This window comes from Hyaena hyaena, unplaced genomic scaffold, assembly GCF_003009895.1.
Source record: "Hyaena hyaena isolate Hyena2069 unplaced genomic scaffold, ASM300989v1 scaffold_1598, whole genome shotgun sequence".
Taxonomy (NCBI): Eukaryota; Metazoa; Chordata; class Mammalia; order Carnivora; family Hyaenidae; genus Hyaena; species Hyaena hyaena.
In genome coordinates, this window is record NW_024082232.1 from 117,687 (window position 1) to 141,088 (window position 23,402).

A 23,402-nucleotide genomic window follows, 5' to 3' on the forward strand; every position below is an offset into this window, starting at 1 on the left:
TTATGCTGTGCTGTGTCAATAATACAATTTTTCAAGTCAGTATGTCTTTTATCCAGAAAGTCATGATGAGGGACAGCCTTGCAACAATATCCTTAGAAAGCACTCAAAACTGTGTTAGGCATGTCGTATTTATTTTCAGAAAGTCTCTAATATGGTTTATTATGATTCCTATCTTCTTATTGACTGAAGACAGGCAGTCTTCCTTTTTGTTCCTTAGCTTTTTCACCTGCACAGTGAGGCTAATCCTGATTACCCATGTAGGTGGATATGGTTCCCTCATGTGTGTATGCTAATACCTCGCTCACCCCAGTAGAATCACACAGAAGGTAGAGTTTCTACATCAAAATTGACAGTCAGTTACTAATAGCTACAGTGCCCTGACAAATCAAAGTTAAAACAAATAGAGCATATACTGTTAAAATCCATGTTAGCTATAGAACAAAATAGGAAACTCAGGTAGACTTTCAGTCAATGGATAAAATCCATCAAAGGTAATTTCAGTTTCAAGTACCTGCTAATAAGATGCAGAGTGTAAGATTATCTGTCAGCCTCTTACATTTTTTTATTTGGGTTATAATACCATTCCAAAGATAAGGTACGTGGCCTTATATTTTGCTGTCCTTGGACAGGATAGAGCTAAAAGTAATTTTTACCTTTAATTCTGAAATGCTTCGTTTGAAGATAAATATACCAAAATTTTAGAGATTTCATATTTTTTGGACCACAGCTTTAATCTCATAAACCATCCTTTTTATGTTAATGTGAGCGTCTAGTCTGGTCTTTGACCTACTTTAGAAAATACATTTTATATTCTTCCTTTTCTTTCATAGATAAAAACTGGATACAAGAAAACAGAACAGACTCCAATTACTTCTTCAGAAAACAGCCCTACAGATATGTCTAATACAGGTAAATGCACATTTAATTCCTCTTTACTGTTACTTCTTTCAATTACTCTTTCTCAACGAGGAGTACATAATGTGACTTAATAGACTTTAAAGAAGGGTGCATTATGCCTTTTTTCCTTCAATGAATAAAAGAGCAAAATGAATGTATTGTGCAGTGGCTCTTGTTAGATTATGACTTTTATTAGAAATTTTCCTTAACAAAGAGTTGAAATTTTAAGATGCATTATCGTAACGGTGTCTGTGAAGCTATAATAACTGACGGACTATTGAAACCAAATAATGTAAACTCGTCTTTAAATCAAGACTAGGCTCCCTTGTCCTTTAGTGAAATACTGGTGAGGTTTATTAAGTGCACCTTTAAGAGCTATTAGAGATAGGAATATAGCTTAAGAAAAGAAGTATGTTTTTGTAAGAAAAGATTATTATAAATGTAAGTTAGAAAGAATATCAGTATTATGAATTGAATATTATTGCTTATAATTACCATGAAATCATTTACTGACTTTGTAAGACAATAAAGTATTAATTTTGTAACCTACCCAGAGAGACAGAATTTTATCAAACTGTAAAGTATCTTTTAGTGGCTCAATATCAAGAAAAAAGCCTTCCCTTTAAATTATCTCCAAAAATTAAGTACAACAATGAAAAAACCACGAGTATAGAAAGGAGAAGTTAATTACATATGTTTAAACTGTAATGCAAATTGTTACTTATATATTTTAATTTTTAATGGTGTTAATCCAGATCAAAATTGCAAAATGAGGACAAGTAAGTATAAATTACATAGTATCATAGTCCACTTGGGCTGCTGTAACAAAATGCCACAGACTGGGTGGCTTATAAACAGCAGACATTTATTTCTTTTTTTCATTAAAAAAATTTTTTTAATGTTTTATTTATTTCTGAGAGAGAGAGAGAGAGACAGCGTGAGCAGGGGAGGGTCAGAGAGAGAGGGAGACACAGAATCTAAAACAGGCTCCAGGCTCTGAGCTAGCTGTCAGCACAGAGCCCGATGTGGGGTTCAAACCCACAAACTGTGAGATCATGACCTGAGCCGAAGTCGGACGCTTAACCCACTGAGCCACCCAGGTGCCCCAATAGACGTTTATTTCTAAGGGTTGTGGGGGCTGGAAGTCCAGGATCACGGTGTTGGCAGGGTCCCGGTAAGAGCCTTCTTCGGTTGCAGGCTCCCCATTATGGCCTCATATGGTGGAGCGGCTAGGAAGACCTGTGCGATCTCTTTCATAAGAACACTAGTCCCATCTATGAGCTCCCGTCTTGTGACCTGAGGCCCCGTCTCCTAATGCCATCATCTTTGAGGGTTAGGATGTCAACATATGAATTTGGGGAGGACATAAACATTCAGAGCACAGCACACAGGCACCACACTAAAGGAATTTATAGTGCATTTCACAGTAGTTTTGTCTGATTTGGAGCGGTGTATCGGTAGCAGTCTTTAGCCATAAATTATATGCCCTTTTACTGAGTGGAATTTGTGGACTCTTAGAAACCTTATTAGTATTATCCCCTTAACATAATTAATTTCCATTCTCTGGATGTATTGTTTTCTTCTCATATGAGAAAAAAAAGATAAATGTAAAAACAAACGATGGTGAGGATACATTTACATAACGTGTTCTTAATTTTGAAAGTAATTGAGAGGCATCTTGGTGGCTCAGTTGGCTTAAGCGCTCAGCTTGGGCTTAGGTCATGATCTCACGGCTTGAGAGTTCAAGCCCCGCGTCTGTCTCTGTGCTGACAGCTCAGAGCCTGGAGCCTGCTTCAGATTCTTTGTCTCCCTTTCTCTCTTACCCTCCCCTGCTCATGCTATGTCTCTCTCTCTCTCAAAAATAAAATAAACATTTAAAAGAAACGAAGTAATTGAACTACTCGATGCTTCTCTTAGTTTTTTATTAATTCAGGAAACATTTATGTCATGTATGTAGAAAACATAGTTCAGTAGGAATTATGAAGGAATTAGGATATTTTCCATGAGCTATTTAATAGTCTATGGTGAAATAAAACACAGAGTTAAAAAAAACCTTCATTATTCAGATTAGAACATATATACGTATGTGCCTATTTTATTGAATAACTACTATTTGCAGTATTCTTTGTTAACTAGAGCAGGATGTGAGTGGTCTTCATGCTCAGAATATACTGTCTTGTCACAAACAGTGTAAAGACATGAAGAAAATGGACTGAGGAAAGAAGTGGCCTGAGTGTGGTGTAGGGAAGGCACAGGCCCTGAATGCAAATGTGCAAATGTAGAGGTTGATATCTTTGTTCCTAAATTATCAGCTGTGTAACTTTGAAATAGTTTCCTCCTGGGTCTTTATGAGTTAATACTCATGTGTGAAATCATGCACATCAAGCATTTAGCGCTGTAGTTGGTACATAGTATATGCTCAGTAAGTTTTGCTATTATTAATATTACAGAACTCACAGACTAGGGTGTAGCTCAGATAATATTCCAGGGCATGTTTTTAGAGCAGAAGCAAAAGCTCCCATCCTTTAATTCAATTCTGCATCCTCCCCTCGCCCAAAAAACTATAATAAAGGATTTGTCACGACATATGCAGAAATTTCTTAGCAAAAGTCAGACATCATCCAGTCTTGAAAGAATAATAAATATTGGGTCGCCTGGGTGGCTCAGTTGGTTGGGTATCTGACTTCAGCTCAGGTCATGGTCTCATGGTTTGTGAGTTTGAGCCCCATGTCGGGCTCCGTGCTGACAGCTCAGAGCCTGGAGCCGGCTTCAAATTCTGTGACTCCCTCTCTTGTTCTGTCCCTCCCCTGCTCATGTGCTCTCTCTCTCTCTCAAAAATAAATAAACATTAAAGAAAGAATAGTAAACATCAATTGATGGCTAAAGGAGATTATCCTATGTGAAGGAAGTACCATGGACCATATAAAGAGCTAAGGAGGAGCTAGATCGATGTCAGATGACCCTAGGAGGCCAAACTAATTAGAGCAAAGGGATCCCAGAGCGATGAATAAAATTAATTTACATCAGTAACTAAAATAAACAATACCATATTTTGTAGTAGAAAAATGATTTAATGAAAAATACATTTGAATGCATAAGCTGTATGAGAAGTAAATATTAAAATGCAATTAAAACAACATTTTTCTAGGGTAGAATTAGCATTGAGTTAGTCCTAGATTTTTACTTTCACATAAATGTCGAAGGCCAGATGTTTCTGTGGGGGGAAAGAAAACAAAATCAACCCTAAATTATCTCTGGGTAACTTATCTGTGTTGTGATTTGTCTGTTATAAGCACTTAATTATAGATTGTTCCCAAATTAGACCTTTAACTGTCACATCTATATTTCTTTGGCCAGCTGGTATGTATTCAAAACATGTAAACAAGTTTTAACGTTAACCTCAACAAAAATTAAACTTAATTGAGGCAAATCTACCTCTGTTCCCATCTCAAAATTATTCCAAAGTGTAAAACTGGTTAGAATTTTAAAAATCTACATAATAGTCAAATATGTTTTTAACAACTATTCTATTCTGTAAATTTATTGCAGAACCCACAGCCATTTACTATTGCCATAAGGTAATGAACAAATGATCTTATAAGTGGGCTGAAAGCATACCAAAGACATTCCTAAAAAAATTAGTAAAGAATTATTGCATGAAGAAATATCATTACTTTAACTTTACTGTAACACAAACCATAATCCTCCCACACTAAGGTTTTATAACTGAAACAAAATAGTGATAGGGAAAAATAACCATGGAGGGTTCATGGTACAAACCAAATGGTTTTGATCCTGCCCTCTTAAACTTTCTCTGTCTTCTAAAAAGAGGAATAAAAGAGAAGATCCAAGAGAATAATAAGCCATCCTTTGAAAATCCTCACTTCCCTAGAGAGGAGCAAATCAAGAGCTTGAGGCCGGAATTGAGAGATGTCACTGGCAGATGGGAAAAGCTGTCTGTCTATGAGGCTTTTCAGGTCAAGCTATTCTGAATTACCAAAGCATTCCAGATTTATGCACAAATCCTCCTAAGGTTTTGACTCAGAGGTATAGTTTTAGGGGAAGGTTGTCTGAAAGAAAGTGAGATTTTGTTAAGCCATGATTGCATATTGTTAAATGGGTGGGTTAGTGTAATTTTACATTAAATCTCCTGTTTAAATATATTTCTTTGTTAATATTAACAATATTCTGTAGTGCTCATAGTTTTCTATGATTTTTTATTTTACCTTTACAATTCCTGTAAGGTGGATTCATTTGTTCTACTTTATAGCCAAGAAAACCTGATAAAAGATACTGACAACATTAAAAAATAGTGACTTTGGGGAGCCTGGGTGGCTCAGTCGGTTGAGTGGCTGACTCTTGATTTCCACTCAGGTCATGATCTCACAGTTCATGGGATCGAGCTGCACTCACAGCATGGACCCTGCTTGGGATTCTCTCTTCCTCTCTCGCTCTCTGCCCCTCCCCCACTCATGCTTGCCCTCTCTCTCACTCACACTCTTTCTAAATAAATAAATAAATAAATAAATAAACAGACAAATTAAACAAAAAAAAAAGAAGAAGAAGAATGGCTCCAGAAGTCACAAGAGATTAGAAACCTGACATGGTCACCTACTAGCTGTGTGATCATAGGCTAGTTTCTCTACCTTTTTGGGCCTTGATCTCTTCATCTTTTCAATGGGAATAACAACATATATGTCATTATGGTTATAGTAAAGCTTAATGAGCTTATCTATATGAAGTATTTAATGCACTGCCTAGCTAAAAGTAAGCATAAATAAGATTTAATCTTCTGTTATTTCCACTGTTACACATAGCAAATTTTTATCCTTACATGTAGGAAAATGTAGGTGAGACTGAGGGCCTTAGTGTGTTGAATGCTTTGTGTGCTCTCTCTCCCTCTCCCCGCCCCCCCCCCCCCACCTTTCCACACATTTACCCTTGAACTGAGTAATTCACTCCCAGGATTAAGATTATTGGTCTGAAATCATAATTAAGTTAGTTTGGGTCCACCTAGTATTCATGTGCTTTAATTGCAGATCAGGCACCAAGCTGAAGGTCATTGTCAAGCCTCACAAATCCATACCTTAAAAATGAAAAATAAAAGTTTGACTTATCTGCTATTGGGCCTTCTCCACCACTCTACACCGATCTTTTGTGCCACACTATAGGTTTGGCACAGAGTTTCTCTTAAGAGAAAATAATATAGATATAGATCTATAGATACACACTATTTTTTGTCTCATAGCTAACAATTAAGTATCATGTTAACAAAACTTTTATCAGAATTGTATAACAGAAGTCTATTATACTAAAATCACTCTTGCTCAAGGTTTGATTCCATTTGAAACTAAAAGTCAGTAACCATTTTTTTATGATCTTGACACCTATAAGCTATATTCAAGATTTTACATAGAATGTTAAGGATGTGTTAAAGGTTTAGAGGAAGACTATTTATTTTCATATGCGCTTCTTATGTTCTTAAGAAAGAGAATGCAAATCATTTTGTACTTAGAGACAGATGCTCTGAGAAATTTAAAAAAATTAAAACACTGCATAAAGATGTGACATTTCAAAAAGTTTTTTCTCTTCCTCTTGTTTCTATGTAGAACTAGTAAAATACCATTTAGAAGTGTACTTAGAATAGTGACAATTTAGATATAAGGATTGACATGAATTACAGGAATTTGTTTCGCAAACTTTGGCACATTAAAAGAAATAATTTTTTGGGGAGCCTGGGTGGCTCAGTCGGTTAACTGTCCGACTCTTTTGATTTTGGCTCAGGTCATGATCTCATGGTTCGTGAATTCTAGCCCCACATCGGGCTCTGCACTGACAGTGCAAAGCCTCTTGAGATTCTCTGTCTCCCTTTCTCTCTGCCCCTCCCCTGCATGCTCCTGTGCGCACACTTTCTCTCTCATAAAATAAACTTTTAAAAAAATGTTTTTTTAATTAAAATTAAAAATTTTAATGTTTCTTAAATTTATTTCTGAGAGAGAGAGAGAAAGGCAGCGTGAGCAGGGGAGGTTCAGAGAGAGAGATACAGAATCTGAAACAGGCTCTAGGCTCTGAGCTGCCTGTCAGCACAGAGCTCAACGTGGGGCTCGAACCCACAAACCATGAGATCATGACCCGAGCCGAAGTCAGACGCTTAACCAACTGAGCCACACAGGCACCCCCCCAAAAATTTTTTAAAAAATGAATAAGTTTTCAAGGTCTAGTCCTTTGTAGTGTGTGGTCTCTTATGCATGCAGCAAGGACAAAGGCGTATCTAAATAATCGTGTAGATTGAGAAGGTGTTAGGATGAGTGAGAGGTGTATAAAACTCAACTCTTGAAAGTCCATCTATGCTCCTTGAAATATGACCCTCTGTCAAATAAGAAATAGGATTTTTGGTTCCAGGAGTTCTGAGTCTATCATACTTTAGACGCAAACTTGAAACAATTTGCATTTATGAGTTTTTGCATAGTACCTTCAAAACTGACATAACAAAGCCGCTTTTGCCAGTCAAAGAAATATCTTGATCTTCTTGAATTCCTAATATGATTTTACTTATTTTGGAAGAAAAAAGGCTTCACTTAACAAGGAGTAAGGCATTGTGATGATGAGGGAGTGGTAGGATGTATGTTTGTCTTTTAAATTAATATTCCCATGGGACTTAATGCGTAATTGGCCATTCTTTTTATATTATATCATTTAGTGCCTAAGTGAAGCTGATTTATATGATACATTTTAGATTTAAAGAAAAAAAATCATGAAAACAAAAGTGGAAGCTGCCAACTGATTAGCCAGAATTATTTTTGAACAGCGGGAACCCAGAACACATTCTGTCAAATGAAAAGTTCTATTCCAATTAAATTTCCAATTAACGTGCACCCTGTTGTCTCTTAGATATTGCCCCTGCCTGGACTGATAATTATGGACCACAAGGAAAGAAGATTTCCCTAAACCCCTCTGTTCGCCTTAAGGCAGAGAAACTGGAAATGGTAAATACTTTAAATTTCCATTTTTCTTCCATAAAACAACAGTAAGAAAGTGTTCTCATTCTTAGAGGATAAAGAACTAAAGCCATTACTTTCTTGAAGAGTTAACTTATTTGCAATTAAATGAATGGCAGTTTGGGTTTTAATTATTTATGTTTGGGTTGAGCAGCCAACCCACAAGTACAAAATAGAAATAAAACCTTTTGTAACTAAATTGACACCAAATTAATCTGTTTCCTCCTGTGCAGGAATAAGACAAATGTGATGTTTTACAATGTAGAATTAAAGGGAACATGGAATAAATTATGACAAAGTGTATATAAAGGCAGTAAGAGCAAGGAAATAATTCTTCAACTTTTTAAAAAGCAAAGGGAAACTAAAGCCTAAAAAACAAAACAGTCAGATGCTCACTAAATACAAGGAAGATGGCAGTAATGTACTTAGAGGCACCAAAAAAATAGTCCTGGGGAGAATAAAGTATTGAGAGCTTCTGTATGTAAAAGAAACCTAAGGTGATTAAAAAGGAAGAATTAAAAGTAGAAAAGCATTTTAGAGCTCTTCCTATCAGGTTACCTGAAAGCTCACAGCAAAAATGAGCTGTGTCTTTTATATATATATATATATATAAGTGGATATGGTGCTGATGGTCCACAGCCTCTACTTTCCTGTCAGTTTTTGTGGATAAAGATTTCTTACATTTTAGGAGGAGTTGAAAATGCTTGAAAATGCGTAGCTACAATAAATATACATTGTGCTTATTCCCATATTCACACTTTTCCCTGGTCCTACACCAATGTCCGTTCCATAATCTATTTAAATCTTACCCATTGTTCAAATCCTAATTCAGTTCCAATCCCTGTGTCTGTTATAGTTTGAGCAAATACTCCCTTATTTTGCACATCTACAGCACTTAATGTCACATTGTAGTGCTGTATAATCTTATGTGTATTCTATTTTGACAGCAAGATAAAGTTTCTTCACAGAAATATCTAGTACACCAACCACTGTTTAAACACTTGTGTTCATTAAAACTTTCCAATTATTAGGTAGTTAAGATAACTCCTTTAGATTTTCAAACTCCTGACTCTCTTTTGCTAATGTGGACTTTCTTTTTATTGGTGGCTGGAATATTTGAGGTTTAAAAAATCTATAAATAACTAAAAAATAAGCAGTTATTGTTTTTAGGTTGATGTTGCTTTAATATGCATTTCTGAACATCTAGTATTTAATACCAACCATTTCTCTGGATAAGGAGAAAGTTATCCAGCTAATGACTGCCTGGCAGCCTTTGTTCTTTTATGTGATTTAAGCTTTCTTAGTGATGAGGGAGTGTGGGGCAAGCTGAGGGCAAAGTACAGGCTAACGGCATCCCCACCCCACCCCCAGATGGAATATGTGAGATATTCCTCCAACACTTCTGGCTGCCCAAGAATTGGGGAAAGGAAAGAAAGCAAATTCTTTGTTTTTGTTTTTGTTGACTGATAGTGATCACAGTCATATATGACAGGACAGGAGTCTCCTTCAGTTTATGGATAACTTAGTAAACTGCAAGAAAAAGGCAATCATCTACACCTAATCTCCAGAAACCTATAGACTCTGTTTCCTGGAGCCCTAATATCACCCTGATCAAGATGTAAGGGGGTTTAAGTGCCTGCCCTGGTCCTGTAGAAAACAAGGGCAAATGAAGAATTAAATTCCCTTACTGCCTACAGCCCATTGACAAGTCCTTGAGCCAGGCCGAGTGAGGTCCCTCTAGGAGCTCAGCTGCCTCAATGATGGCACTTTGCTAGGGGCAAAAGGGAATCTTGGTTTAACATTAATCCTGAACCCCCAGGATCCTATAAGTCTACTTTAACATATAAAAATTCCTTTGGAAACTTCCTTTATTTCCACTCCCGCAAGGTATATGCTGGCAATCGTACTCCCAGCATATGGCCCCCTGATACACGTCTGAAGGGTCTCATGACTGAGGTTTTACTGAACAGTAATAAGTAGCATTTTCGTAACAACAACTAACCCCTCAAGGTCCTGGAAACCTTGCTTCCAAAATTCCTTAGTGATTTACGCTGTCCCTAACCCTCCCAACCTGAGGGTAGATAATCAGTTACTTGTTACAACCCCAGTGCAGCTCTTCCTGCCCACAGGTCCTGTCCCCATGCTTTAATAAAATCACCTTTTTGCACCAAAGACATATTCAAGAATACTTTCTTGGCCTAATGACTTTATTTAGTAGGGCATTTTTTGTTTTCAGAGTTTGAAACTGTATCTTACTTATTAAGAATTTTTTTCCAAAGTCCACATTAGCTCCTATCTACCCAAATATTTGCTAAGCTACTCTTCCTTTTGTTTAGTTACATTATGTTGTAATAATATCTGTATCATTCCATTAGAAATAGATCCTTCTTTCAGTTGCTACTTTATAGACAGATTCAGTAACAGATAAGGCCAACGTGATCAAATATTTAAAATGAAATAAAATTATCTGTTTCCTTTATCTTCTATAAATATATTACATATACCATCTAGGAAATTGTTATAATAAAATTTCACAAGGAAATGGCATTGTCAAGACATATACATATATGGCAATGTCTTCATGAAATCGTCTATGTTTTACTAGTCTACTTAGACAGTTTTGTATCAGGATATTCTGGAAAGTGATTTCTAATACTGAACACTTATCTCTTAATTCCTCGTCTGAAAAATGGCCTTTTATGGCTGAGGATGATTTAATTTTGCAGATATTTTAAAATAAGTTCACCATAGTTATTTGCAGTGCCATATTTTTTAAAGTATTTTTATGAATACTATGGGTCTCATTGAATCCTAATAATAAACCTGTAAGTAGACATGGTAAACCCAGCAAATAGGTATACAATTTGTTAGTTGGCTTGAAGACAAAGGATTACTGTACTATCTGTATTTTTGTACCTGAGAAAGATGCTTTGGGATACAGATGCCATTTCGCTGATATTTACTTTACCTCTTGCCATTTCTGTAACATTTGAAGAAAGCTGTAGTGAGCAACGGCATACCTGGTGTCTGATTACAGTTAATGAGATGTTCTTTGTATTAGGTTGGGAAGTGTGTAATGAAGATTGTAAAGAAGTGACTTTTTTTTAAATTCATCATTCAGATATTAGAAAGAGTTAAGGATATTTATTTGCCCAATTAGTAAATTTGCACTTTTGCCAAAGGTTAAGGTTGTTATTCAAGAAATTTTGGAAGCTATTTTTTGACCAAAAATAGATTGTTTCCTGTTTAAATTTATGAGCTTACCTTACTGACATGCTGTATTCATCTAGAGTAAATTTCTAAAGTTTAGCTCTAGGTCAGTTTTCATTATAGCTGATTGCATTTTGTAATTTTTATTATTGTTTAGTATAAAAATAATCATTTTATTTATTTATTTATTTATTTATTTATTATTTGTTTATTTTTGGAGAGAGAGAAAGAGAGAGAATGCAAGTAGGGGAGAGTGGCAGAGTGACAGAGGGAGACAGAGACAATCTTAAGCCAGCCCCATGAGGCTCAATCCCATGACCCTGTGATCATGACCTGAGCTGACATCAAGAGTTGGACACTCAATCGAGCCCCCCAGGCACCCCAATAATTATCATATATTGCTTACAGTTGTTTTCTTTGCATTACTTTTGTAAAGTTGTTCTTATTCCTTTATATGAAAATATCAGACCTACACAGAATGATTATATTGTACATGTACAGTTTAAAGAATACTAAAACAAACATACCTGTACCCAACACCCAGCTAAGAATGAGAATTTTTGACATTGCCTGTGTGTTTCTTCTTGATCATATACACCTCTCCCTCTCCCCAAGAGATAACTGTTCTAAATGTCAAGCTTACCATTTATATGCTTTTTAAAAGTTGATTTACTAAAACATTATGAGGTCAAAGTGTTTGTTTACCTTCAATTGTACTTGAGGTGTTGCCAAAATTTGCACTTCTGTTTCTCTGGTCCCTAGAAAAACGTGTGACTCATAATAACTGCTCAGAAAATAATTGTTGAATTGCTGAATTATTTTCTATAGTAGCATTCCCACTAGTCTTAGGCAGCCATTCCCATGGCTCCACATACTTAACAGTTTGTATAATTTATAATGTATTTTTATTTATTTCTACCATTTTATTAAAATAATATTTTTGTTCTTCTATCATTTCTTCCCCTTATCCCTATATTGTATTCTTTGGTTTGATTATGTTTGAATATTTGTTTGGTTGTTTTTGCATTTTATTTTTTCTCCCCTAACTTATTCACCTCCCACTGGGAGGCTCAGTCAGTTAAGCATCTGACTTAAGCTCAGGTCATGATTTCATGGTTTGTGGGTTCGAGCCCCACATCAGGCTCTGTGCTGACAGCTCAGAACCTGGAGCCTGCTTCAATTTCTATGTCTTCCTCCCTCTCTGCCTCTCCCTTGCTCTCTCTCTCTCTCTCTCTCTCTCTCAAAAATAAACATTTAAAAAATTTAAAAAAAGAAATTATGCCTTCTTTTGCTATTCTTTTAGTGATTACCTTACAGACTCAACATGCATCTTGAACTTAAAGTTAAGCAATCTAAAGTTCATAAAATCTTCACCATTTTTTTGAAAATACCGGGTGCTTATGATACTTTAACTCTGATAAGCCTCTTATAAACTTATATTCTCATTATTGCTTAGTATTAGCTTTAGTGAGACATTGTTTCTTCAGTTCACTGTATCTTTGCAGTCATCTGCTATTTCCTGTTGAGTTTCTAATTTGTTATTATCTACCTGTTATTTTTATACTAATATCTTGTTTCTAACTTTTACTCTTGATTTACCTTTTTTTAACTTAAAAAGGATAAACAAAATATAGTACATACATATAATGGACTATTATTGGGCTACAAAAGGAATGAATTTCTAATGCATGCTTCAACATGAATAAACCTTGAAACATTAAGCTAAGTGAAAGAGGCAGACACAAAAAGCCACAATGGTAGGATTCTATTAATATGAATTGCCCAGAATTGGCAAATCTGTAGAGACAGAATATAAATTAGTGGTTGCCTAGAGCTAGGGGGACAGGGAAATAACAAGTGACTGCTAGTGGGTATAGGGTTTCCTTTTAGGGTGATGGATATTTTCTAGAGTTTCTGTTGATTGATGCCCAACTTGTCAATGTACTAAAAGCCACGCAACTATACCCTAAAATGATGAAATTTATGGTATGTGAATTACATCTCAAGAAATTTTGTTATTAAAACAAAAAGTTACATGTTGACTTGTACAGTATGGTACCATTTATACAAAAAGCAGAACTTAAAATATTTTACAAATACATATATTTATAAAAGTATGAAATAACGGTATACAAACATGCCTGGCAACTATAAAGAGAAGAGAATAAAAAAAAGTTAGGCCAAAAACGAGGAGAAAATATTTGTAGTACATATAACATATTTTAAAATACTGCTATCTAAAATATTTTTATTTAAAAAAACGTTTTAATGTTTATTTCTGAGGAGAGAGAGAAACAGAGCAGAAGCAGGGGAGGGGCAGAGAAAGGAGACATAGAATCCAAAGTAGGCTGCAGGCTCAGAGCTGTCAGAACAGAGCCCGATGCGGTGCTCAAACTCAGGAACTGTGAGATCGTGACCTGAGTTGAACTCGGATGATTAACCAACTGAGCCACCCATGTGCCCCTAAGATTTTTTTTTTTTTAAATTTTTAATGTTTTATTTATTTCTGAGAGAGAGAGAGAGAGAAGGAGCAGGGGAGGGTCAGAGAGAGAGGGAGACACAGCATCTGAAGCAGGCTTCAGGCTCTGAGCTGTTAGCACAGAGCCCGATGCGGGGCTTGAAGCCACAAACAGTGAGATCATGACCTGAGCTGAAGTCGGACGCTTAACCGACTGAGCCACCCAGGCACCCCAAAAAAATCTTACCATCAATCATAAAAAAAGAACCACCAAAACTACTACGAAGGAAGGAATAAAACCCTAGAGAAAGTTTTATCCATGGCTAGAAGTAGACGTGTACAAGAATGTTCATTGTTGCATTGCTGGTAAACAGAAAACCCCAATGTAAAGAGTGGGGGATGAATAAATTGTGATATATTCCTCTAATCAGATATTTATCAGTGAAAATGAATATACTGATGTTACAATAGGACATAACAATATGGATGAAAGATAAAACCATACTGGAGGGTGAAAAAAGCAAGTTTCAGAATTCTGACCACCTTTTCATGAAGCTAAAAAATAGCAAACCAAAATAACACATTAGGGACAGGTATGTAAGTGACCAACCATCTTAAAATAAATCATATGGGAATGAAAATCTCACAGTTGGTTAGTAGTGGTTACCTCTAGTGGAGTAGGACAGGGAAATATGGCCTGAATTCAGCAGTACTGGCAGTTTTGTGATTCTTAAATGGATTCATGGATTTTTTTAATGTTTTTTTTTTTTAATTTATTTTTGATTCAGAGAGAGACAGAGCATGAGTGGGGAGGGGCAGAGAGAGGGAAACACAGAATCTGAAACAGGCTCCAGGCTCTGAGCTAGCTGTCAGCACAGAGCCTGATGCAGGTCTTGAACCCACAAACTGCGAGATCATGACCTGAGCTGAAGTCGGACGCTTAACCAACTGAGCCACCCAGGCACCCTGGATTCATGGAATTTTTAAGTTATTTTCCTGCTTTAAGATAGATATATCTGTTACATAATTTGTTTTTAATATAGATCAAATATTATATAATAAAATACTTGGGAATATTAAAACGAATGTATGACAAGTATTACCTCTGGGGAGAATTTCAAAAGGTTAAAAGAAATTCAGGTTAAAAGAAGTTTACAATGTTTTGCTATGTTCAAAATTTTAAGTGTATATATACTTAAGTGCTAATGCACTATCACAGCAGTTTTGAAATTCATGTAAGAGTTGTAAAATGTACAGAATAAATGCATAATTTACACATATTTAATATATAGGTATATATTCATTACAAATTTTAGAAAATTATACATCAAACTATGAATAGTGTTTGTTTCTGGAGCAGTAGTTCTCAAGGGTAAGGATACAGGTTTTTTTGTCTCAGGGGACATTTGGCAATGTCTGGAGACTTTCTTTGTTTTCATGTTTGAGAGAGTGCCACCAAATTAGGAATCATTAGCAAAAAATATTTCTTTAAACTGTGTATGAAAATTTAAAATATATTGCTAAGTAATTTGTGAGTTAAAAACATTGCTGATAAACCTGTAAAAGAAGTTTAATCTCACTTGTAATTAAGGGATTTTAACAAATCACATACTATTTCATATTCAACATACTGACAAAATTTAAAGCATGAAAACAGCAAATGCTCTTAAGATTGTGGAAAAATAAAAGGGCTTATGTACCAGTGATGTGTGTAAATTGCTACAACCAGTTTGAGAGTAATTTTACAATATCTAGTAAAGTTGTCTATACACACACACACACACACACACACACACACTATATATATATATATGACTTAGCATTTCCTCTTCTAGGGATATACTGCAGAGAAATTTTCACACATCCATACAAGGAGATATGTATAACGTTTTGTAATAAAAGATAAATAGGAGTAATGATAAAAGCCCATCAATCAGAGAATGTATAATTTATATTCATACAGTGGGGTACCATTTAAAGTTAAGTGAACTATTTTCACAGATAACAATATCGAGCAATTATGAATTCATAACATTAAAGTAAAAATAAAAATAATTTGTAAGTTTATCCATTTGTATTATACTACTGATGTAAAATTTTAAGTGCAGAAGAATACATAACATTAGAGAATACATATAATAATGGTATCAAATCATGCAAAGGAAGGATACACCAACCTTAGGATAGTGGTTCCTGCTGAGGAACAATGGAGACAGCTTTCAACCAAGTCTATAGTTTTTATGTCTTAAAATATATACATAAATATCAATGAGTATTTGAATACATGGATAGTCTTTGTGGTGTGTGTGTGTGTGTGTTTGGAATATTTTTATAATTGAAGGAAAAGAACATCAAAAGTTAAGAGCCAAGGGTGCCTAGGTACTAGGTAGCTCAGTCGGTTGAGTGTCTACTTCGACTCAGGTCATGATCTCATGGTTCCTGGGTTTGAGGACCCCAGGGTTGGGTTCTGGTTGGGCTCTGTGCTGACAGCTCAGAGCCTGGAGCCTGCTTCAGATTCTGTGTCTGCCTCTCTCTCTGCCCCTCCTCCACTTGCTTTCTATCTCTCAAAAATGAATAAACATTTAAAAAGTTTTTAAAAATGTTAAGAACCAGTATCCCATGTTATGCAAGGCAAATACTTAATGACTGTGTGCACAGAGGAGGCAGAGGATGCTTAGCTAAGCTCTAAAATCACTTTTTAATGAATTTTCCCCAATATTCTTCCTTTCTCCTATCTCCTCTCACTGTGCCCACCCACTTATACATTAACCAGTTTATTTTTGCCATAGTATATCCTGTACACACTCCTATTAAATTTCATATTGTACTAATTGCATCTATTCACATGTTATTCTCACCCTAGAAACCATAGCTCTTTTAGGGTAGCAACTATATCTTCTTCGTGTGCCCCTTTGCCTAGTGTAGTGCCTGACAATTATAGTAAGCATTGAATAAATATTTGGTAAATAAACTGATGAATGGCTAATTAGATTCCAAAGCATGGAGAAATTTATAAGGAATAATTAGGAATATTAACCTTTTCCTACTTTTTTGTCTTAATACGATTGACACAAAATACATTCTTGCCTGAATCCAATAAGGGCATCCAGTCAGGCTCTATGCATTAGTTAAGAGTAGGTTTTGCTATATATAACTGGAGAACCTAAAATAACAATGATATCATTTAGAAATTTATTTCTTTCACACCAAAAAGAAGCCTTAAAGAAGGTGATCCAGGGCTGGGATGGAAGTTCTACAGTGTCAGAGACCCATGCTCCAACTGTCTTTCTGCTCCACCATCTTTATTGAAGTGGCTTATGAACCAAGATGATTACTTGCGTTCCAGCATTCTTTCCATGCTCCCTCCCTCCCTTCCTTCCTTTCATCTTTTTTCTCTTATAATTAAGTCCAAAGAAGGAAGGGAAAAAGACATGAACAGCCTTCATCTACTTTTGAAAGCCTTTCCAGAAGTATCCCACAATACTTCACCTTGTATATCCTTGGCCAGTACATAGTCCCATGGCTTCATCAAACCCTAAAGTGGGCAGGGAAATATCTTTTAGCAGGATTGAAGTGTTACTAGCTAAAGCTTGTGGTTAAAGAACAAGACAAGAATGAATATTGGAATATAACAAGCAGTCTATGAATTTTTAATCTGCTATGGGTACTAAAAGAAGGTAGAGAAAAGAGAAAAGAAAAGAAAATGCAGAGAGAGGTAGGTTCCAGAGAAAGCTTTCTACTTTACTATTTGTGTAAGCCTGTCCATAAATAAGCCAAAATTAGAATAATTTGTATTTAATCCAATTCCTATCAACCTTAATTTTGGTCTCAAGGATATTAACAAAATATCCATGTTTTATAGTACTACTTTTAGAAATTAATGTTTAATCTGATTTAATAGAATTTCCCTGCTATTTTTCTTCTGTACCATACCACATATTTTAAACTAAAATTGAGTTTTGGTTGTAGGCCTATGCTTATAAATTTGGCATCAGCCAAAGTGCTAGTCTTGCAAAAAAATAAATAAATAAATAAAAGCCCCACAAAAAACTCAGGTTGTGGTGGAATGAGGAAGCTAATATTTTATAGAAAATTAATCCATAAATAGTCAACAGACTTTCTCTGGGCATGTAATTCTGGTCAATGTTCCTGATATTGATTTTTTTTTTCCCACTGGGTTGTAAAATAAAGTTGTAATGAAAAGTTTTATCCTTTGGAGATTTGAAAAGTTGCTTCACTTGAGTCCTTTTCCTTCCAGGCTCTAGATTATCTTGGTATTCAGCCCACAAAAGAACAACGCCAAGCTCTGAGACAGCAAGTGCAAGTAGACCCAAAGGGGACGGTGTCTTTTGGAGGTAATATTAGGTTTACCATGTTGTGTCATCACAGAAACTTGGTGGGAGAGTTATGGTAACCTGTTTTTATAAGGAACGTATGCTTCTTTAGAAGGAAAAGGAGAAAAATAAGACCAGATCTATTTCAGGTTCCTTAATCAGTATCCTAAAATGTCGGTTACAAATACTGGCCTGGCTGGGTCAGCAGAAAGGGGACTTTCCTAGAATCTTCCAGCTCTAAAATAATCATCATCCTATCATACCTTTTTTGTTTTTTATTTATTGTATAAACATTGCTTTAGTAATAATAAAAGAAACAATGTGAAATATAGAAGTCCTAACTCTACCACTATGAATTCCCATACTTTCTTCCAGCTAATATGACAATAAATATTTTTATGATGCTGTATAATTATTCTTATGCAAGTTAGCATAAAGTTGACATACTTAGTTGATGTACTATAATATTAAGCCTTTCCATTTCTGGGATTTTAATAGTGTCTCAGTAGCTGATATTACAGGTAATTCTATATTTAACATCAGAGTTTTTTTCCTACTTAGGATAAATTCCCACAAGTGGTTTAGACTTTTGATACACATTTATAAGTTGTTTTTAAGAGATATTTTACATATGAATTTGTTCTGCCCCTAGTAATGTCTGAATTTAACAGTTTTTTGTATCCTTGACAGCATTCAGTAATTTTTTTCTTATACAGTAGATGCAATATTGTATGTATTATTTTTAAAGCATCTGTATTGCTAAAAAAGAATTCACTTTTTGGTTTCAAAGTGATAAAAAATACGTGTTTGCTTTCCTCTCCTTTTGAAAGTCAGCCCAAATAATGAAGAGAACAGAAGGAAAAATTGCATGTATAACTAAAACCACAATAAGGACAGAACATGGATGAGGAAAGTAAATGAATTGGTAAATAGAGACAACAAAGCCCAAGCGTCTGAAGAGATGAGGGAACCAAGTGAGGAACAAGCTGATTTATTGCTGCAAAGAATTGGGAATTGAAAGTATCAGGTACTTCTGAAGGGTAGGTATAGGCAGGCCATTTCAAATAGGATTGTTAGAAATCCGTGTAAGGAGTATTTATCTATGCTATCACCTGCCACCTCTCAAGCAGCCCAGGCCTTAGCACTGCCTTATACGTGCTGAGGAAAAGAAGTATATTTTCTTCAGAAATTAAACCAGAGAGATTCTGAACCTATAGCTGCCAGCAGTCAGGGAATTTAGAGGAATGTATGTTGAGTTATCACTCATAACACATACCCGGATTGCTTGGTGAGCTTTGCAACCATGTTTATGGCCAAGAGATCATAGGATTCTATGTGGAGGGGCTGCCCCAAGGTGTCAGTTGGCCATCTGATTGCTCTGTGGTAAAAACCAGCCAGTTCACAAGGCAAGTTATACATACAGAATTTCCAATGAGTGTTTTGGCGGTGATTCTTCTTGAATACGCACTCAGACAAGGGTCACCAGACACTTGGAGAAATTCTCTGACCTAAAATATAAAAGCCCCAAACTGTCTGACAAAGAGAAAAACAGGAACCCTGAAAAACAAGGAATAGTGCAAAAGCAGGAGAGAACTTCAGACAAATCACAGTGAACATCTTTGAAAGGGTAAACAAAGGGGCGCCCGGGTGGCGTAGTTGGTTGAGCGTCCGACTTTCGCTCGGGTCATGATCTCGCGGTTCGTGGGTTCGAGCCCCGCGTCGGGCTCTGTGCTGACTGCCAGCTCAGAGCCTGGAGCCTGTTTCAGTCTGTGACTCCCTCTCTCTCTGACCCTCCCCTGCTCACGCTGTCTCTCTCTCTCTCTCCTAGAAATAAATAAAAAAAAAAAAAAAAAAAAAAGGGTAAACAAAGATAGGTCATCCATGACGTAAAGAGGAGGATATTGTAGACTAGGAACAATGGGAAAATATGAAAAGGATCCTTGGAAATTAAAAATGTAATAGCTAAAATTTAAAAATTTGAGGATGAATGGGCACACCCATGTCTGAAGAAGCTTACAGTTTGCTAGCCAGCATCAGGCAGACATGGAGTTAGACCTTCATTTGAATCCTGCTCTGCTATTTATCTGCCACGTGATTTTGGGAAGTTTCGCAGTTAAGTTGTCTTAGCTGCAGTGAGCAGAATGAAGAGGATAGGAGGCCTATGTCAGAAAATCGTTGGGAGGATGAAATAGCAAATCACTGTGCCTAGCACAAGAAGGCTGTTCCGTAAACATTAGCTCCTGCAATTACTATTTTTGTTAAATCTCCAGTTCCAGCTAAAAACTCTAAGTCACAATATCATCATATATTTCGGAGAAAGTTCTTATTCATGATGAAAGAGTTGGAGAAAATAGATGTACCTACGATATGTGTGTGCTTTATTGTTACCTTAACTGATTTATTAACCTCACCAAAGTTAACTCAAGTAAGTTAAAAACTGGTTTTTCCCTCACTTACTTTTTATTTGGGCTTATATTTGTCACTTCAATTAATACCACTTAAATGTAATTCATTGAAGTAAATTCAATTTGAAACATTAGTTTTAATGCATAGCTTCAACTTCGTTTAGAAAAAGGTAAAGATAGGGGCGCCTGGGTGGCTTAGTCGGTTAAGCGTCCGACTTTCGCTTAGGTCATGATCACACGGTTCATGGGTTCGAGCCCCACGTCGGGCTCTGTGCTGACTGCCAGCTCAGAGCCTGGAGCCTGTTTCAGTCTGTGACTCCCTCTCTCTCTGACCCTCCCCTGCTCATGCTGTCTCTCTCTCTCTCCTAGAAATAAATAAAATATTAAAAAAAAATTTTTTTAAAAAAAGAAAAAGGTAAAGATATATTTAGATGAGGTTAAGTGTTGTGTTCCTACTAAAATGTGTTCCATTTCAGATTTTGTCCAGGTTGCCAGAAACTTGTTTTCCTTGCAGCTGGATGAAGTAAATGTTGGTGCATGTGATATTTCCAACATACTCGATTCACAGGTAGAGTGCACACTATAGAATTATCTTGATTGTACTTGGATCATAAGTCTTGAATGTTGTATGTCATATATGTAGCCTTTTTTCATTTTTCACTTTAAAAAATTATGCAATAATATATGCTTCTTCATAAACATATAAAATATAGATTAATGTAAAATCACAAGTAAAATTTCATCTCGATCTCTCCCGTCCCTCCTCTCTCACTATTTCCTTATGGTACTTCCTAAACTTGCCACAGAACAGTACTCATAAGCGTATACCCTCTGAAGTTTTGCAGTCTGAACCATCTTCATGTGTTAGCCTCCAGATCAAGAAGCACAACATTAAGGAAATACATTACTAGTAACCTAATGCTCTCCCATCCCCATGCTCCTTTCCTGTTTCTTCTCTTCTTCCCCATGTGCCTCCAGTCAGGGTAACTTTTTTGCCTGTTTTTGTGCTTTCTATAAAGTGGAATTGTGAAGGCTATTAACTTCACAAGCTGTTTGTTCTACAGAACTTTGACATTTATATTGTCACATTTTTTAGTCTTTTATTAACGGAGTTTTTGTGTTATTGTGTTATTCAGGAAGATCTTCCCAATTTATATATTTAATTCACTCAAGATCTATTCTTGTCTATGTGTGAGTTAGGACCCTAAATGGATAACCACTTGCCCATTTTCCACCATCATTTATTTGATAGCCGTCCTTCTCCAATTTTGCTATTTTTTTAAATTTTTATTTATTTTTGAGGGACAGAGAGAGACAGAGTATGAGCAGGGGAGGGTTAGAGAGAGAGAGAGACAGAATGTGAAGCAGGCTCCAGGCTCTGAGCTGTCAGCACATCTACACCCAACTTAGGGCTTGGACTCACAACCCCAAGATCATGAGTCACATGCTTCAATGACTGAGACAACAAATGCCCCAAGATATCAATTTTGGAATGGTTATTTTGTGTGATGCCACTTTATTTAACTCTCTTATTCTAGTTATTTTTGATTTGTCTTGGGTTTTCTAAATAGGCATTTTAAATTAACTACATTTTTGTTTCTTCCACAAAATTTTACTTTTTTCTAAATCCCATTGGAACAGGAGCTATAAAAGTGAGCAAGAAACAAATTTTCATGATATTTGAGCCATTTTACAGTTTTAATTTTTAAAAAGAAGCTAGCAGTATTTTATTTGATAAATAAGAGTTATATTTTATATCTACTTAATTATAAATTATTTAAAAATTATAAAATTTATAAATAAGATTTATGCCATTTCTATTTTTCTACAACAGTTTATTTTTTTAATTTTTGAATTTCATTTTATTTTAGAATTAGAGAGAGCATGAGTGAGGAAGAAGGGAGAGGGCCTGAGGGAGAGAGAGAGACAATATTTAGCAGGCTTCATGCCCAACATGGGGCTTGATCCCACAACCCTGGGATCATGACCTGCACTGAAATCAAGAGTTGGAAACTCAACCAACTGAGTCATATAGGCCTTCCTTTTTAAAATTTTTTAAATTTATTTATAGCAGTTTAAATAATAGAAACTTTATCTGTTCAAAAATGTTTCATAGGCCAGATGAATCTGGGTCATTTTTGGGAGAGAAAGCATTCCTATTTTTTAATGCCTTCTAAGGTTATTTTGTTCAAGTTTTTGTCCTTTTCTGGAATAATTCTGTTAATGGACATCTTCATAGAAAATTTTTCATTTCATCAAGATAATAAAATTTGTTAAAAAAATAACTTGGAATTTTATTTTTAATATATTTTAACAGTACTGCTCTTTATCTCAAAGATACACTACACAATTTTTACAAAGTCATCACACCCACCAGTTTCTATAGATCATATTTTAATGATCATTTAGTATAATATTTCCAGTGTGGTTGCTTCTTATTTTGAACTATTTTAGACATTTTCTAATGCTATAGTTCCCTTCCAGTTGCTGACTTCTAGAGTACTTCACTGAAGTTAGAAACATATTCTCTGTGGTATTAATCCTTACAGCAGAAGTTAGAAATTCATTCTCTAAGGTATTAATCCTTTGGACATATATCCAGCATATAGTCAATTTTATAAAATATTTATTTTGAGGGGCGCCTGGATGGCTCATTCGGTTAAGCATCTGACCTTTGATTTCAGCTCAGGTCCTGATCTCATGGTTTTTGGGATTGAGCCCCATGTAGGGCTCTGCACTGACAGTGCAGGGCCTGCTTGGGATTCTCTCCCTCTTTCTCTGCCTCTCTCTTCAAAATAAATAAAATTTCAAAAATTAAAAAAAATTTCTTTTGAAAAGTATATATATTTTGCACTTAAGTGAGTATAATGCTCCCTGTATATCAGTTAGGTCAAAGTTATTAAATCATGTGGTTCAATCAAATTTTCTATTTTCTTCTTTTTTTTCAAATTTTCTGTTTTCTTACTTATTTCTTGTCTTCTTTTATTATCAGTTATTGAGCAAGAGGCATTTTAAAATTTCCCCAACTTAGTTCTGCCAGTTTTTACTTTCTGTATCATAGGCTGTCTTATTAGGTATATATAATTTTAAAGTCCTTATT

General features: G+C 35.5%; 1 protein-coding gene across 3 annotated transcripts in view; it reads left to right on the forward strand.

Annotated features, from left to right (window-relative positions):
- Nucleotides 1-23,402, forward strand: part of STXBP4 (syntaxin binding protein 4) — a 165,537-nt gene that overhangs the window by 30,400 nt on the left and 111,735 nt on the right. For all 3 annotated transcript variants that reach the window (XM_039224324.1, XM_039224326.1, XM_039224325.1), the window contains exons 7-10: nucleotides 831-909; nucleotides 7,789-7,883; nucleotides 17,822-17,918; nucleotides 20,779-20,870. In XM_039224324.1, the coding sequence (XP_039080255.1) occupies nucleotides 831-909; nucleotides 7,789-7,883; nucleotides 17,822-17,918; nucleotides 20,779-20,870 (363 nt within the window). The remainder of the gene's footprint in view (nucleotides 1-830; nucleotides 910-7,788; nucleotides 7,884-17,821; nucleotides 17,919-20,778; nucleotides 20,871-23,402) is intronic.